At 39.8% G+C, this 18,089-nt stretch overlaps 1 protein-coding gene across 1 annotated transcript in view; it reads left to right on the top strand.

Annotated features, from left to right (window-relative positions):
• Positions 1–18,089, top strand: part of LOC140243108 (cullin-5-like) — a 64,058-nt gene that overhangs the window by 25,884 nt on the left and 20,085 nt on the right. Inside the window, exons 10-12 of the mRNA XM_072322839.1 lie at positions 1,744–1,851; positions 3,126–3,190; positions 4,871–5,003. Coding sequence (XP_072178940.1) covers positions 1,744–1,851; positions 3,126–3,190; positions 4,871–5,003 — 306 coding nt within the window. The remainder of the gene's footprint in view (positions 1–1,743; positions 1,852–3,125; positions 3,191–4,870; positions 5,004–18,089) is intronic.

The following is an 18,089-nucleotide window of genomic DNA, read 5'->3' as shown; positions in this document are numbered from 1 at the left end:
ATGAAATTGAATTGAATGAACTAGTTACCTTTTTGAATGTCGATCTCGGTGATCATTCAAATTCACTCGAATTTGAATGATCGCATTGTTAAATCGAATGCAAATCTGATGAAATTGGGCAGGAAAACCTATATACAGTATTCATCGCATAATCGGGACAGGTTGGGAGTAGCAAACACTGCCCCTTTAAGCGAGGTGCCCGATTTCGCGATGAGCACTCACCATACACTAACTGCATACGACATGTACATGTAGTGCACACACACACACACATGTATGCATACTGACGTACTGTACATGTACATGAATACACAACCACGCTACCCCTCTGCGCGACCCTCTAGCTCTCCCTGCACATGGCTTTGCTTAGGGGAGAAGAATGTTCGCGAAAGCATGTGTTTCGCAATGGCATGGATAGTTACACACGGCTCTTTCGTGGCTATGCATGTGCGTGTACTGGATGGACGGAGGTCAGAACACACCAGTCTGAAGCTTGCTTTGTAAGTTCGATGTAAACGACAACTGATAGGGAATCTTTGAAATGTTGTTGTGGTATTTTGGTAGATTTTTTTTGTGTAAAATATCAACAAAATCAAAGATCGCTTGAAGAAAAATTGTCCCGTTTATCAGAGGTCCCCGCCCGATTATCCAGTGAAAATAACATGCATTGGAAATGTTTCTGGGAAGCATATGTCATTTAAGCGAGGTTCCCGATTATCAGATGCCCGATTATGCGATGAATACTGTATTATGTACCACTCTGTCAAAATGAGTCATAAGTTGCGCAAGTAGTTTCTACATAATGGACCAAGAATGGATGGACCAAGAAAGCACTCTTGAGATCACATGTGTTTTTTTGTAACAGATTCTGATTCCTTGATGTTATATCTTCCATGTATTGAAAATTTTACAGTGAAATATGAGTAGAAGTACCCAAAATCAGTGTTTCACTAGGACATCATCAGTGTTTGTGGGTCATAGTCCAAAAGGGTACATGCACACTCTCCCAGTATCACTGTCTTCACCTCTAAAATCTGTGTTTAAAATATAAACTCTGCCAAACAATAATAAAAAGGGGAAATTCTTGCAAGGGGAAAGACCTTCCACTTTAGAAGGACATTATGACCACTAATGCAAGTGGATGTATGATGTATGGGTTATTGGTCAGAAGGACCTTCCACTTTAGAAGGACATTATGACCACTAATGCAAGTGGATGTATGATGTATGGGTTATTGGTCAGAAGGCAAAGATAAGTCATCCCTCCATGATTTGGAGTTGGGCTGTGGGGATGAGGTGTACATGGAACTGACCAGTGTCCAACTCAATGGAAAAGTGGTCAATGTCAAAGTATTAATATTCCTATTAATGTAAAAGCTTTTCCTGGGAAACGGCAAAAGGACAAAAAGAAAAAAAAAAAGAGAAAAGAAAGTCTGACAGGAAGCAAAATAAAGGATTTTATATACTCAAAGAAGGGGAAAGGGCTGAGCATACTGACATCACAGAGCAACTTTTGAATAACATTACTGCAGTGTTGTTAAGTCACATGTGCCAGGAGCGTTGTGGGCTACATCTATGATAGATGCAGGCATGTAGTCAAAGATCAAGGGTCAAAGGTCTGTTCACTCATCCAAAACTGTCACCTCACAGTATGAAGATATGCTTTGCACTTATTGGGTAAATGATACAATATAGGGGAGGCATACCACTAATTTCCTTTAAATTTTCTTTTCCTTGTGAACAGGATTCAGAGAAATATGTGGAGAGATTACTAGAATTATTCCATCGGTTCAGTTCACTTGTCAAACAGGCATTCAATGATGATCCAAGATTCTTGACTTCAAGGGACAAGGTAAGATATTCAACACTTTCCTTTTAAATATTCAAAATAGGAAGTGTCAAATTTTAGATGACAATTAAGATCAGTGAGAGACTTATCTTTCAATGATTTTGTGAATAATTTGTCAGTGATCTCCCAAAAATTGTGGCAATTCTTGAGATACCTTCAAAAAATAATTGATAGACCTCCCGAGAGCTCATTGAGAGATCGGTGAAAGACTGCTGAAAGACCATAGAAAGACTGTTGAAAAACAAAAACAATTCTTGAAAGACTGCTGAAAAACAATTTTGAACTGTTCCAATATTCTTTACCCAGGATAGCCCCATTAGTGGTTTATACACTGTTATTCTTGGAGGCCCTGCAACAGAATAACATAGCGAATAGAGTTAGAAGCACCACTGAAGATTTAGGAAGTGGATCCGTAATTGTCTACTGGGATGTATCTCACTTACATTGTGGATGGGACTACTAGTCATCATGAAAGTGAAGTTCAATGTTATTGCAGAATCCTTGGGATCAGAGATGAAAGCCATGCCACATTCCTTGACCCAAACTTTTGTTGTAATCCAAGGCAGCAGTTCTGGACCATGTGGACAGAACAATAGATGGTTTACTCCTCAAGACGTGTGAGATGCAAGTTCCTTATGCTACCAGATTGCGAGAAGTGAAGTGATTAGTTTTTAGGTGCTTGATATCCACTGGAGTGCCCTTGCACTGAAATGAAGATGATTGGCAAATAGGAAGTTTGTAGACTAAAATAATTTCTGTCCATTTGTCTGTCAGTTGTAAATATTGTCTGATTGGCCTTAAAGATTAATGGGGCATGCAGACTTTGAGATGGAGCTCACAAACATGACAAAGAGAAGTATGAGAGCCTGTGTAAAGTGTATAGCCAGGGACAGGTGTTCACAGAGCTAAAACTTCCAGGCACTTGTACATGTAACTTAAAGTATGCAGACAGCAATTTGCATTTCAGTCCAAACAGCTACAAGTCGCTAGAGAATCAAATATCACTTGGATGTTTCTCACTTGACCTAATGGCCTGATCTAGATGCCAGATGATCATGGCACTGCCAACTTTCAGATGGTCAATCTTCTCCATTGCTCTCTGCTGACGAGAGCTAATCACATTGAACTGTGTTTTGTCTTATCATTCAGGTTTAGGCAGTTGCTCAAGAGCCATCTGTGAAGATCAGTTAAGCAGAATTTGAAGCTGTGAAGTGTGCAATTGCTGAAAATTTTATGGCTTGTGAAAAGAAATGATATTCGTTCTTCTTTCTTTGCAGGCCTATAAGCATGTAGTAAATGACACAAAAGTCTTCCGACTAGAGCTACCAACAAAAAACAAAAGGTAAGTAAAGGTAAAAAAATAAATCCAGATTGAATTCATGTTCTATCTCATATTTTGTAGATTCGCAGTTACTGTTTTGTGTAAGATGTAGGTGATATTTCAGTGGTTGTTGAAGATAGTCATATTTGTTATTAAATCTTGATTTAACTGTAAACATTTTTATTTTTCACTCTTCCAGTGGTTATTAAAGCACAAATGCTTTACGCTTGTAAATGTTATTATGCCTCCGCCAACGAAGTGGCCGGAGGCATTATGTTTTCGGGTCATCCGTCCGTCCGTACGTCCGTACGTCTGTACGTCCGTACGTCCGTCCGTCCCGTTTTGTTTTTGTCGATATCTCAAGAACCGTGTGGTGGTTTTGCATCAAACTTGGTATGAGGGTATATCCTTGGGGGATGATACTTTGTGTGGATTTTAGGGTCACAGGGTCAAAGGTCAAAGGTCACAGGTTATTTTGTGAAAAAAAAATTGAAATTTCATGTTTTTCTCCATATCTCGCAAATGGTTCAAGGTATCTTCATGGAACTTAGTATATATGCTTGTACCGATGGGCAGTGATTATCTAGGGAAGTTGGGGGTCATGGGTCAAAGGTCAGGGGTCAAAGGTCAAGGTCAACTCCTCAAAATATAACTACTTTCCTTATATTTATGCAGTGCCTGAAGGATGTTTTTAAAACTTGATGTATGCATGTATAACCCAATATATATTCTGTGGGAAGTTTCTTGCCAAAAGGTCAAAAGGTCAAAGGTCAAGTGAAAGTGCTAAATTGCACTTTTTCTTCCATATCTCAAAAATAACTCAAGGTATTGTCATGAAACTTACATATTTATGCATGCTCTACCTAACAGTAATTCTCTTTGGAACTGTGGGGTCAAAGGTCAAAGGCCAGGTTTCGATAATACTATTTTACCATTTGATACTGAAATTATACTTTTTCTCAATACCTTGAAAATTACTCAATGCATAAACTTGTAAAAGGATCAAAAGTCAAGTGAAAAATCATCAGTTCCCCCAAATACCTGCACTCTGACGTTTTAATCATTCATCCAATTGAACCTAGTTCTAGGAAAGTGAACATTCAGCACATTTGTGGCAAACCTGTCATTTTAATATTTTGCCAATTGTGTGAAACTGTCATCACACATTGTCAAGACATTGTACTATAGACCTATTAGGAGAACCATGTATTATGGCGGAGGCATACACCAGTCGCCGTAGCGACATTTCTAGTTTTTCTTTCAGCAAATATGTGTGCAGATGTTGATGTTAATTAAGTTTATCTGTCAAGTGTCCTGCAAATAAACGCATTTTGAAGGAATATCACTATTCCTTCATTATTGTAAGCCTTTTGTTGAAATTATCATCCCAATTTCTTTGGTGTGAAGTCCTGCTACTGTGTCATGTTCAGGTCTTTAAAGCACAAAAGCTTCAGCCAGATGGAATACTAGCCCACTGCAATTTGACTTTCTAGCCTTACTGTGACATATGGAATCATTGCCCATGACTGTATGAGAACCTAGCTGGGCCTGTTCTGTGATGTAATACATTTTGGTCAGAAATGAAAGGGGAAATACAATTATGTACAAGGCATCTTGCCCCTTTTAAGTCGAACATATCATTGTACAGTTTGTATATGCCATTTGTGTTGTCCTTATTTGCTTTATCTCTTTGCTACATAGTGCTGTTAGCAAATGTCAGCCAGAATCAAGATGCCCAGAACTTCTAGCAAACTACTGTGATATGCTTCTCAGGAAAACTCCACTCAGTAAAAAGCTCACATCAGAAGAAATTGAAAGCAAGCTGCGAAATGTGGTATGTGATGCACTTTTAATATAAGGTATTTGTATTGAAACTAGTAGGCAGTCACGGTGGTCATGTGTTACGTGTTTGGATGGTGTATGTGCCATGTTACATATTTTATGACTTGTTTCAGATGACATGAATTTCAAATTAGACAAAATGAAAAATAATGCATTGTAATTGATTGTGAGGCCCCAAATGATGTAGTTACCTTTCAATTTGTTCAATACCATAAGGGGGCACTAAATGGTTGATGCATCAAGTCTCACAAAATCAATTTATCTTTGAATTCAGTTTAGTCACTTTTAGTCTTTCAGCTTCTCTGAAAGAGCAATTCTTCTCTACATAATTCTAAAATATTCGATCATAGAAACTGTTTATCTAGAACTCCTTTTTTTTTGTAGAATTTTCTGATTAGGTAGGTGTATGTCTTAGTGGCCCCTATTTCATTTTTTAAAAACTTTGTACACACTCTTCACTTTCAACTCTAAGAACTTTCAAAAGGATGATGCTACTGCTTTGAAAGTTAGCATTAGTCATGAGTAGATGTGTTTAAATGGAGTGTGCAAAATTTCTGCTTAATCTGATAACAATCCCTTCACTGCCATCGCTATAAAGTTCAACATTTTTCCAACAAGAATGGTCTTCAGTAGCGTAGGATACAGTTTTTCAGTTATTCTGCAATTATGAAGCAAATATATGACAATCTACCTTAATTGAGCAAGGAGGGCCATGCAAATCAGTTTGTGTATCATTGTCTCTTTCTTATCATCACATAGACATTTTCACGGATATAATGAATGTTGGAGGAGCCTTGGGTATAATGTTAGGTTCTTAACTCTCTTTGCCTGCGTGAGTTCAGATAATTTATTACATACTTGACACATTGGATGTCATTTATGATGATTTTTGTATTCTCTGGACCTAAAGCCCATGTTCCACTATGCCGTTCTTGCTACGATTTGACAATTTTCTCAGATCGGGAAGGAGCGGGTAAAATCTGAGCCAATCTGCACACAGTATGTTGTTAACGTTCTAAGAACACTGCAGTTACGACTTACACGTGCTTGCTATGCTCTTACTACGATAATCTGGAATGAGACATTACAATCTCTGTCGCTGCAGTTACGCTTTAGAACGACATAGCTACGCTGTCAGTGCGATGTTGCCGATGTTATCTGATCGATGCACACTGTATTTACGCTCTGAACGATCTATACGATCTTATCACGCTGTTACCCTGTCCAGAGAGCTGAAAAGTGCCCGATGTGCCCCGATGTACCCCGATTCGACTGTCAGTCAGTCAACGTATTAGCATACAGAACCAAAGAAATATACTGTGGACCTTGAAGAGGCTCCTCAAATCATGTTTTTTTTTGCAGCAATGCATTGTTGAAGGGACTGGTGAGGAGTGTTTGGTTGTGCAAAACATGTGAAAGAGAAGGTGTTTTGGGTATAAAATGAAAGCTAGATATGTAAATTAACATATGTCAAAATATCTTGGAAATCGGAGTCTTCTCAAATGCTTTAAAAGGCGAAAAAACAAAACGTACTTTTCTGGAAAAAGATCCTTCGATAGGATGGCAATACGTATTTGAATTGCGGAATACTGCTTGTTGACTGCGGACATCAAGCCAAATTACAGCGAAAACAAGCCAACATGCCGACTGAGCTGCGGAACTACTAGTACTTATATACGTAGCTAGCTACAGTATTCGCAGCTAGCTAGCTCTACGGCTGGCTGTGCCTATGGGCGCGGCGAGCGCTGGCTGCACTTCACTTGCCGTAACTCGCATCAAATGCGCAGTGCTTCAGCTCGCTGTACGATCTTCCTGGGCCTTGTGGCATGCTGTAACTCATATGTACACATGTATAGGACCTACTACGCGTTGTGTTTACATTTGATGAGAGCGCAAACCTAAAATCAAAGGACTCCTCTGATTCTGATTCATATGTCCTTCATGAGAGCTAGTTCTATCGTCGGAAGACTCGGTAGGCTACAACGTATCCTAAAAGCCATCAAACGCCATTACAGGATTCTTTATTGAGAAGTACCAAAAGTACCACTTCTCACGATTGCTTCTCGCCAGAAGCTAGTAAGAAGGAAAATCAACATCTACAGCAAAGCGGATTGGGAGAAATTTGCTGATTTCATGCAAGGTGTAGGCAAGGAAATTGAAGATAAGCTTGACTTTTGCTCAGTGAATGAGGCTTGGGTTATGTTCAAGAATGGAATAGAGAAGGGAATGGCAGAGTTTGTTCCACATAAGATGACATCCAAAAAGAATGACATACCTTGGATTACAAACAAGATTAAAAGGTTGATCAAAAGGAGAGATAGGTTGAACAAAAAAAGTCGGAACATGAAATTGAGAAACCATGGGGTAGTCCCTTTTCAATTGGAGGAAGAGTTGAAAGCAATTAAGAAATCACTGCAACAGGAGCTAAGAAGGGCTTATTGGAATTATGTGGAATCTCTTTTTTCTATCGATGAAGATACCACAGAATTTGAAGAGTATGAAGAGATTTTGGGGCTTCATCAAACACAACAGGACTGATAATACAGGAATAAGAGAACTGAAAAGTGATGGTATTACGATCACTGATCCGATTGCAAAAGCTGAAGCATTGAACCAACAGTTCAAATGTGTTTTCACCAAGGAAACTCCCATACCGAATGACTTACTACTGGAAACCTCAGACTTTGAAGAAATGAAGGATATTTTGTTTACATCAAAGGGTGTAGAGAAGTTGCTTTGTGGTTTGAAGATATACAAGGCCCCTGGACCGGATTCCACGAGTCTTGAAGCACCTGGCAAAAATTCTGGCTCCAATCCTTTGCAATATATTCTGGTTGTCATATGAATTAAGTGAAATACCAAATGATTGGCGTGAAGCAAATGTTGTACCAGTATACAAGAAAGGTAATCGATCTACTCCTGTAAACTACCGCCCCATTTCGCAGACATGTATTTGCTGCAAACTAATGGAACACGTTTTAGCCAGCAAAACTATGAAACACGGGGACGAAAATAACATTATTTTTCCCCTGCAATATGGCTTCCGTAAGAACATGTCATGTGAACAACAATTACTTGGTTTCACAAGCGATTTACACAGGAACTTGGATGCAGGGCGTCAAACGGATGTTATAATCATGGATTTCTCAAAAGCTTTTGACAAGGTTGGACATGAGCGGCTTTTACGTAAACTGGACTACTACGGTATCAGGGGGAAAAATCTGAAATGGATTCAAAGTTTTCTCAATGGAAGAAGTCAGAGGGTCGTTTTGGATGGTATTAAATCTTCTCCAATAATGGTAGGATCTAGAGTGCCTCAAGGGTCGGTTCTTGGGCCTTGCCTCTTTCTGCTTTACATCAATGACTTGCCTGATGGTCTCACGTCAAAGGTTCGCCTTTTTGCTGATGATGCAATTTCCTACATGACCATCGACAATCAAAATCATACGCAAAATCTTCAAGAGGACTTAAACAAAATTGGTGACTGGGCGAAAAAATGGATGATGGATTTGAACACAGATAAGTGTAAGGTTTTGACAATATCCAGGAAAAGAAAGGTGCAACACGTGTATCATCTAAATAACGCCCCTCTTGAATCTGTTGAATCCGTGAAGTACTTGGGTGTAACCATCACTTCTGATTTGAAGTGGACCCAACACATCAACAATACTGTCAATAAAGCCAAAAACGTGCTTTCTTTTCTAAGACGCAATCTTTGCATAAAATCTTCTGATGTTAAAGCCACAGCTTACAAAACGTTAGTTCGACCAATTGTTGAGTATGCTTCCACAGTTTGGGACCCATCTACCAAGAACCTACATGTAATCCACCAAGTGGAAATGGTCCAGAGAAGAGCTACCATAACACCTCGAGTGTCACCAGAATGCTACAGGAACTTGATTGGACTACTCTGGAACAGCGCAGAGAAAATGACAGGCTAATTATGATGTACAAAATACACAATAATCTTACTCCTCTTTCAGCACAGGACTATATTATCAAACAGGCTACTCAGTTGACAAGAGCCTCGCAACCACACTCCTATCAGGTACCATATTCGAGAACTGAATCGCATCGCCATTCGTTCTTCCCAAGAACTGCAAGGAACTGGAATTCCCTGTCGTCAGAAATTGTTTCAGCGCCATCTGTGGGTTCATTTCGAAACTGTCTAACGGTTGATCACAGTGGCTAGTTATTTTCGTCAAATTTTCTATGTGCTTGTAAATATCTGTAAATAAATTGTATTATGATGTAAATAGCACCAGTCTGCAAGAATCTCCAGTCTATTGAAGGAGGCAGACTTAATCAGAAGAAGAAGAAGAAAAAGAAAGCGGGATAGGTGAACGCGGTACAGTACTACAAGTTGTACGTACAAGTAGCCCGACCAGACGCCAGGCTATTTATACAGCGACTGTGTACGTATAGAAACTTCTCCGGGTACATTATACACAGCCCCATAGCTGCCGTGCTTCACATGGCGTCAGGTCAGGCTACGTAGAAAAAAAAGATTAACGAAATCTCAATTATTTATTACAACTACATGAATCACAAACGGGTTGTGTTATTACATGTACATATACATGTAATTTAATATCTTAAACTTTTCATGCACATTGTCAAGAAATGCAATCTTCATTGCAAACCCAAAGTTATTGTTGTTGTTGTTTTTTTTTTTTAGATCTTCAAAGATTTGTAACACAAGTAGAGAAGTATACCATTTCATATCTAAACTTACATTGGATCTAACCAACAGTTCATTTTTATTACCGGTACAACTTGTCATATAATTTTGAATGTGACTTAGTTGTAACATTTATTGTGGATGATTTTCTTCACAACTGACGAATGCACTGAATAGGTTAGAAAGTTGGTCATTGGTAAATGTATGGCTTAGGCCTACACATTATATGTATGAATAGGGTTAACTGGAATTATTTCACAGATACACACAAAATGTTGGGAATCAGATCACTTCCAGTCTTCTAGACTGAATAATGTGACACCTGTAGTAGTCTAATAACTGATTCCAACAATTTCTGAGGCTATTTTATATATTTTCTTATTTTAGTAATACCGTATACAATGCAACCATGCATGATGCAATGTCTTGTTCATCTACAAGGAGAAAAGACACAAGAAATAATCTGTTCAAGTCAATCATTTCCACATAGGCCAACAACATTCACTCTTTCAGTTTTATCTAGAACCCTAATTGGGTTTCTATCATCAGAACACATTTTTCTCAGTGGTAAATTGATACTTAACAGTTAGGCCTACACAGGCAATATCTGTTCACATCATTAACTAACATGTCTTGTTCTGATATTTCAATGAATAAAAATCTAACACATTACTTATGTAGGGCTTGGGTTTGCTTAGCTCTCTAGCACTCATCACACTAAAAGCAGACTAGGGCAGCACACATGTGTTACTTGGAAGGAGTCCCCTGGCTAACTAACTTGTAGCCAGTTTATTCTTCACATAATTTGGCATGGGTTTACATGTAAATCTAGGCTGTAACATGAATATTCATATACAAAATCAACGTAACAAAACATGCAAATAAAGAAACAAAGGTTAAAACTAAATATTCATATGTAAATGATGTGTAGGCTTGGGTGATTTGGGCATGTTTTCAATATTACAGGGACCAATGGGTGAGAAGTGAAAGAGCGGGAAAATGTCATGTGATATGTGGTGTGTCTGTGATAGGTGGGGTGCGTGGATGCATGTGGATGTGAATACTACTGTATGTGTGGGTTGACGTATTTATGTGTAGAGGGGTGGTACCTGTTATAACAGAAGGGGGGATACACTTATAATAAGTGGTTCAAATTAAATCCCTACACTTACGTTATACTACCATGCATAGGCCTACATACAAATTCCATGTGTACATATAAATTGCATATATGGGACCTACATTAAAAGTTGTGTGTACAGGGTACATTGACCTTACATTGTCTTTTATCTTTGCATGTATATTTGCATTTGGTGTTGCATCATGAGCACAGGTTCTAATTGTAAATGTGCTACATGTATTTAGAAACTGCTCTCACAGTAATGTGATACGTTGTATGATATACAATGTAGAGATAACAAATCTGTGCTGGTGACTTGCATGTAGGCCTTTATCTTTAAAATATGAAATGTCATAATAGAAATAGTTGTATAGCAAAGATTGTCAATTTACACAGGGAAGGTAACAATTTGCACAAAAAAAAAGGGGAAACTGCTCAGCATTCTGTCATTAGTCAATTTTGGCATCTACACATCACACTCCTATCATATTGAACAATTATAATAACACTATGACATGTAAATGAAAAAATGTAACAAATGCAACCATTTTCAAATAACATGCACATTTGCAAGGAAAAAAAAATATTGAAGTGAAAGTCCAAGAATCAATGTCCCATAGTTAATGATTTCAAGTACAAAGAACACTATACTACAATAGTGTATTTCAGTGTGGAGACCTTCTACATATTGCATTGTCAACACACATTCGGTTTAGGGTTTTAGCGCATACAATTATATCAGTAGAACATCATGTAGGTACCTACCAAAATGTATATTTCTTTTATATCTATGTGAATGAAATCTGAACATCTAGTTTGAAGTATTTCCAACACATTTGTTTATCAAAATTCATACTTTTTTTTTGGGGGGGGGGGGGCTATAAAATATAGATGAAATGAATATTACAAGGGCACAAGCTCCAGTTACCACAAAAATATTGTCCTCATAATAATGTAATGTGATAGAGTTATCACAAAATCATGTGCTGAAAAAGTGTCTTCCAAAATGCTGATGGACAATGCTACTGTGTAGGACCTGCTGTGCCACTTGAATGTAACACATGGCATGATATCAGTGATCACATAAATGATGAGGATAATAATCATTATGAAGATGATGACAGTAATAAAAACAACAGCAACAACAACAATAGTAATAACAATAGCAACAACAACAATAATAATAACAATTAGAGCAGTAATGAAATGTGTAAAAGGCCCTTTCAAGGATGTACACTGCTGTGCATGAGAGCCCTGCTTAAGTTCACTTTAAAACACTGATGCAATATTTTATCATAACGGAGTAATGTAGCTTTTCACCACTGAGACACCTGGGAAACATGGGGAAAAAAGGCCAAAACACTTTGTGCCTGGATATTGCAGCCCTTTCAGTTTCCAGTAACAGTTTAAGCACATCCAGTTGAGGAGTTTACAGGATTTATATTCCCTACTTGCCACATGTGGCAAGAACAAATTTTCTAGACAATCAATTCACTGTTTCATTCTGATTCACACATTTGAGTACTAACATGTTTGTTGTTACCTCACAGAAAAGACAGAAATAGAGAGTTCAGAGATATAAATGTAGTGTCAAATCAGTTATAATTGCCATCACATGAATGTAGTCTATGATTGAAATTGACGTTATTCATGTTCTATGTGCATTTATCAGAATCCTCAACAATCCTGGTACAAAGGTGCAGTTTTTCATTACTAAAATGTCTTTTTCTATTATACACAATGAAGGCATAAATTGACAGTAGGCCTACAGAAAGAGCTGGTGTCAGAGCTATTATCATTGTCATCACGTGGATGCACTCAACATAATTATGATATTGAAGTCATCCAAGTTCAGTTTTCAAACATTTGCCCGCCACAAAGAAGAACATGAGAGGGGATGTCACTGGCTTCATGGAGCTAAGCAGCTGGGAGGGCTGGTTCTGATTGATGAGAGGGGATGTCACTGGATTCACTGAGCTTGGTGGCACAGAGGGCTGGTCTCCGCTGGCGAGATGGATGTCACAGGTTTCACCGAGCTGCATAGCCTAGAAGAGGCAGTCTTAGACCCCGTTTACAGTGCGAGGCTCGGCCGAGCCCTCCTTCATTTCAGTGTGAACGCGCAAAAGGCGAAATGCGAGGCCAAAATTGGCCGCGCATTTGGCCTCGCTCTGGAGGTGGTCTCGGCCGTGGCTGAGCCGCGGCCGAGCCCAGCCTCTTCTTGGTGTAAACGCAAACTGGGCCAAATGCGCGGCCAATTTTAGTCTGGCTTCCAGACCCTCTGCCCGTACTATTTCGCTATTCACGATATTAACCCCCTCAATGTCGAAAACTAGTATAGTTTAAGGTGGTTTTGTCCTGCAAAGGATTTTTCCTTCGGCAAAGGCCTTTGCCTGAACGGCGACTTTGTCGCCACGGAATCCAGTTGGCAAAGGGTCTGAAAACCAGACTATACCAAATTGCGTTTGTTAACAAGCAGAGCGCCACTACAACAAAATATTGAAAGGTTTGAATTAAAAGCACGGCCGAGCCCAGCAGTGTAAACGGACAAAATTGCGAGGCTCGGCAGTGGCCGAGCCGCAGCTGAGCCCGGCCCCGCACTGTAAACGGGGTCTTATTTGGCGAGAGGGGATGTCACTGGCTTCAACAACCTGGATATCTGGGATGGCACTTGGATGTGATGCTAGTTGTTCCACTGCAATAGACTGAAAATGACTGAATGTAGGCAATATAGTGACTACTACACATTTACAATGAAAAATTATTTTACTACTCATATAGACTCAATTAACTATTCAGTATTACACATAGTAAATATTCTCTTTAAAGACTATCATTCAAGCAATGACAAGTTTAGTACTGATGAAAGTAATTATGTTAGATGCTAAAAGTCCAATGAAAATAGCCCACTTTATTTATGAAATTTACATAAAAATTCCCAAATATGCATGCCAAAGAAACATCTTCATCATCTAACCTGTTATCTTCTTACATCTGCCCAGGCTCTGATAAAATCAATATCTGTCAGCACTCTCACCAGGTTTTGATCCACTTCAATTTGACCCAAGTCCTTTCCTTGGAGTAGCATTTCCCTCCACAACTAATTGGAGAAGGCAACGGCATTCACGAACTTGTCCTTTTTCCACTTCACAGGGGCATCTGGACTGGAATTCATCTGTATATCAGACACAATGAAAGGTATTAACACTTACAATTAGGATAGTCCCATTAGTTCTTCACCAATCTGTAACTTTAGTCACAGAACTTGCTATCCCATTTATTTCAGTGTAGAGTCTACCAGGTGGTTATATCTTGTAGTGCTCACTATGCAACAGAGAAAACTCCATGAAATATGTTAGAAATAAACTGTCTACTGTAGAAGTAAGATAGCAGAAAGGAAAATAAGACCTACAGACCCTAGTCAAATTTTTGATGAGTTGACACTGCACATGACGTCGGGATGACCTCAGCCTTTCATTGTGCATCTACAACGTAGACCCTATTTATTTATAGGTTGTGTATACAACCTCACATATGTCTTTAAATCCAGCCACATGCAGGGATTTGGGGGTCTGTAATTCCATAACAATCATATAGTAGGCCTATATGTGGCTGCAATGTACAAACTATTTAACTTGTAACCCTAAAAGTAATGATCAAGACAAGCATAATCTTATTAACCACTACCACAGGGGTTCAAAAAAAAAAAATTGTTATCAGTTATTACAGCAAGAATAATAACAGCGTCGTCTGAGAACACAAAGTTAAATCGAACAATTTATTTATGTTTTGTTTACTAAAAATCAACATTAATTTTCATTTGCAGGTTCAAAACAGTTGTTGGATCTAGGTTATTAAAAAAGATATAGTACCAGGTAAAAGTTAGTTTGTACAAACCTTTTGTACCAGTGCAAGGACTGGTCTCAATGGGCAAGAGGGGATAATCGTGATGTCACTGGCTTCATCAGGCTGGGTAGCTGGTAGGGCTGGTCTCGACTGATGAGAGGGGACGTCACTGGTTTCATCAAGCTGGGTATAGCTGGGAGGGCTGGTCTCAAATGATGAGAGGGGATGTCACTGGCTTCATCAAGCTGGGTAGCTGGGAGGGCTGGTCTCAATTGATGAGAGGGGATGTCACTGGCTTCACCGAGCTGCCTAGTCAGGATGGTCCTTGAATGCGATGCTGGCTGTTGCCCTACAAAAGATACCTACAATAATATCTGACAAACCTTTCTCAACAACTAGCGCCTACTGTGCTACAAAGCATACACCATTATTCACTACACTAGGGACTGAGTGAACTGCGCTACAATGCATATACGCCATTGTAGCCACGTATGTATACGTACAATACACTTCAATCGACATTTTAATATTGCAGTGCCATGTGTGCCTTACCAAACATGTGAATTCACGTTTTTGGTCCGATCATAGTTACGATGACAACATATACATGGTTGACTCTCCATAAACTATTTGTGAAAACCGAGAGTGACCAGATGATCACTCTTCGCTGACACTTTCGGTGTCGTTTCATAAAATTGGATTTCTTGCCTATGGCCGATTTGTAACAAACGTCAGTTCTGATGAGTGTCGTAACTTTATTTCGACATTTTGAGACCCATAATTTTACATGAAGGTAGAATAGGGCAACATAATCCAGAATATGGTAAAATAGGAATTTGTGTATTTTGGTGTATGCAAAACACTTCAGCGTGCCATTTCTTTAATGTGAACAGCGATTTATGTGCAATTGCCAAAAGCACATTTCAAAAAGGAGAAATTCTGAGCCAAATTTGGGATGTCATTATGCATAAAATTTTCCAGTTACCTATCTAATAATATTGGCAGAGAAAAAGGGCCTAGGACTAGGAGTGGTAGAACATAGGTCTAGGATACCTACCATACCTCAATCGCATTCTGAATACACCTTTGTGAATCTACATCAACATATAGCGCCTTTCTTCACATGTGAGTAAAATCGCAGGCAAATTGTGATATATCTTTTAGTTTAATAGAAAAATGTTAGGCTATAGTCTTAGGGTGTGGGTTTATAGCACACCTAACAAAACTGTACTTATCTAGGCCTACTAATAATAGTATAGTGTGTGTAGATCCTCTATTAGGCTCTATCAGCAATGTTACACTAACAGTTACACTGTAACAGTAACGTTAGGTCCTACTCACATCACTGAACTGAATGAAGTCTTCCGAGTTTCACAAATTTATTACCGATCCAGCAGAAGTTACCGCGCTGTCGTTCGGCCCCTTATTTCTTCTAGTGTCTTTAGGGGAATTAGGACTGACTTATTTTATTTTTCTGTCGCCATCTCCATACTCTGTCACTGGTTTTCATGGTCTTCCTCTTCTTGGAGACAGATCTCTCGCTCTATTGTTGTGTGGATGGAGTGGTACGGTAAGTAGGCCTACGTAGCCAGCAGAGTTCAAGCGGACCCATGCTATCTAGCTGCCGGGCGGATCCCGCGAAATGCACCGACGCGATAATGCTCGCTAGCCAGTGAACAGGCACCCGGGTTTCGCGTTGTGATCGCGGCGATATCTTGGGCTTGTTTTTCGCCGAGGAGAAGGCAATACATCAACGCTGTGCCAAAATCGGACAAAAGAGGGAGGCAAAAACAACACTTGAACGGAGAGCCTCTAAGCCGACCCCCTGTTGATTTTGGCAAGCGTTACAGTAACGCTCTTCAACAAACTCATAGATATCTTCATAATGCCATATTTTTCATCGATTCCTTTTCATTGCCTAGTCCTTTTATAGGCATTGGTCCTTGTATTTACCTGTTTCACTTCATGAAATAGAACTTTTGCATTTTAGGTTCCAACACTCCTCACCAGTCCCTTTAATCAAAGGCGTGCTGATCTTTCCAAGGCTTTTTCTTGATGTCCTTGCTTTTATAGTCCGTCTTCCTCCAGTTGTAGATGATTTCATGTTCTTCAAAATTCTACTATGTCCTCTTCTTCCTCCTCGTTGAGCATCATGTGCGGTCTCTCTTTCTTCGCCCTTTGTGTAGCTGCTTCGCTGCTTTCTTCTCTTCTTTTTCTTCATCTCTTCTTCTTCTTCGAAAATTTGAGCTCCTTCTTCATATTCTGCCTCGACAGGTGCAGCGACAATCTCCTCTTCCTCCTCCTCAACAGTCTTGCCTCTCGATCTCATTGATCTTCTTCTGGCAGACATTTTGGCTGCGATTTTTCCAGCGTATCGGCTGCGTCCCTTTTAGAGCGGTAAGAGCGGGAGACGTGATTAATTGAGTCTGGGAAGGCGTAGGAACAGCGTACTAGGAACAGCGTAGCTAAAGTGGAAACAGCGTAACTAAAGCGGAAATGAAGTGTACTGAGAGCATCGTAGGAACGGGCCTTGATTCTATACGAGAGTAGAGAACGTAGTGAGAGCGGCGTTAAAGCGGGAAGATCGTGCTTTGATCAGGGAAGAGCGGCACAGCAGCGGGACCACGTCGGTGTCTAAGTTTACTTCCTGTTCTTGTGCCGATGTTACTACGCCCAGAAAGACCTTGTTACGCTCATCCCACGGTGTTTACGCTGTCACTACGTTCTCCCCGCTTGCCGTACAATTCAAAATAGGTCAATTTTGATCGGGGAGATCGGGAAGAAATTTTGAACCTGTTCAAAATTTCTTCCCGATCTGAAAAAACGCCCGCTCCAACCCCAACTTCCAAGCACTGCTACTACGATGCTTCCGATCCCCGTACACTTTTGCCGCTCTCTCCCGATCTGCTCGATCGGGACAGATCGGGGTCCAGATCGTGATAGTGGAACGGGGGCTTAAGAATTGACTTTCTGTATGCTCTTTCTGAATTATGTTTTATCTGTGAATTCATTAAAGAGTTTTTTGAAGTTTATTTCAATCCAGTCTTTATGTCCCCTCTCAATCATACCTGCAGTCATTAGGCGCGGTTAGACTGATCTCGAAGTTTTGCCAGTGTGACCGCAAACTTCCCGCAAAACTTCCCGCAAAACTTTTAGTGAAACTTCCCACTCCAACTAGGGATATTTCCCTCACCCCTGCCAAACTTCTCGATCTGTTTGCGGGCGGTGTCTCCGAAGCGCGAGGCCATTGTCATGTACAGGCGTGCATTGTTACGTCACATTCACTAGCCATCGGACGGCGCGCTCTTTCTTCTTTCTTGTGCGTGCGCACCGATGACCCAAACTACTTGATCAAGAAGTTTGGCTGCCAGTGTGACCACAAGACAAAAGATTGCAAAGACTTTGCGATCTTAAACTTCTCGATCTTTTGCCAG

The sequence above is a fragment of the Diadema setosum genome, chromosome 19 (genome assembly GCF_964275005.1).
Source record: "Diadema setosum chromosome 19, eeDiaSeto1, whole genome shotgun sequence".
Taxonomy (NCBI): Eukaryota; Metazoa; Echinodermata; class Echinoidea; order Diadematoida; family Diadematidae; genus Diadema; species Diadema setosum.
Note: the sequence above shows the minus strand (reverse complement) of the source record. Positions and strands in the feature narration are given on the sequence as shown.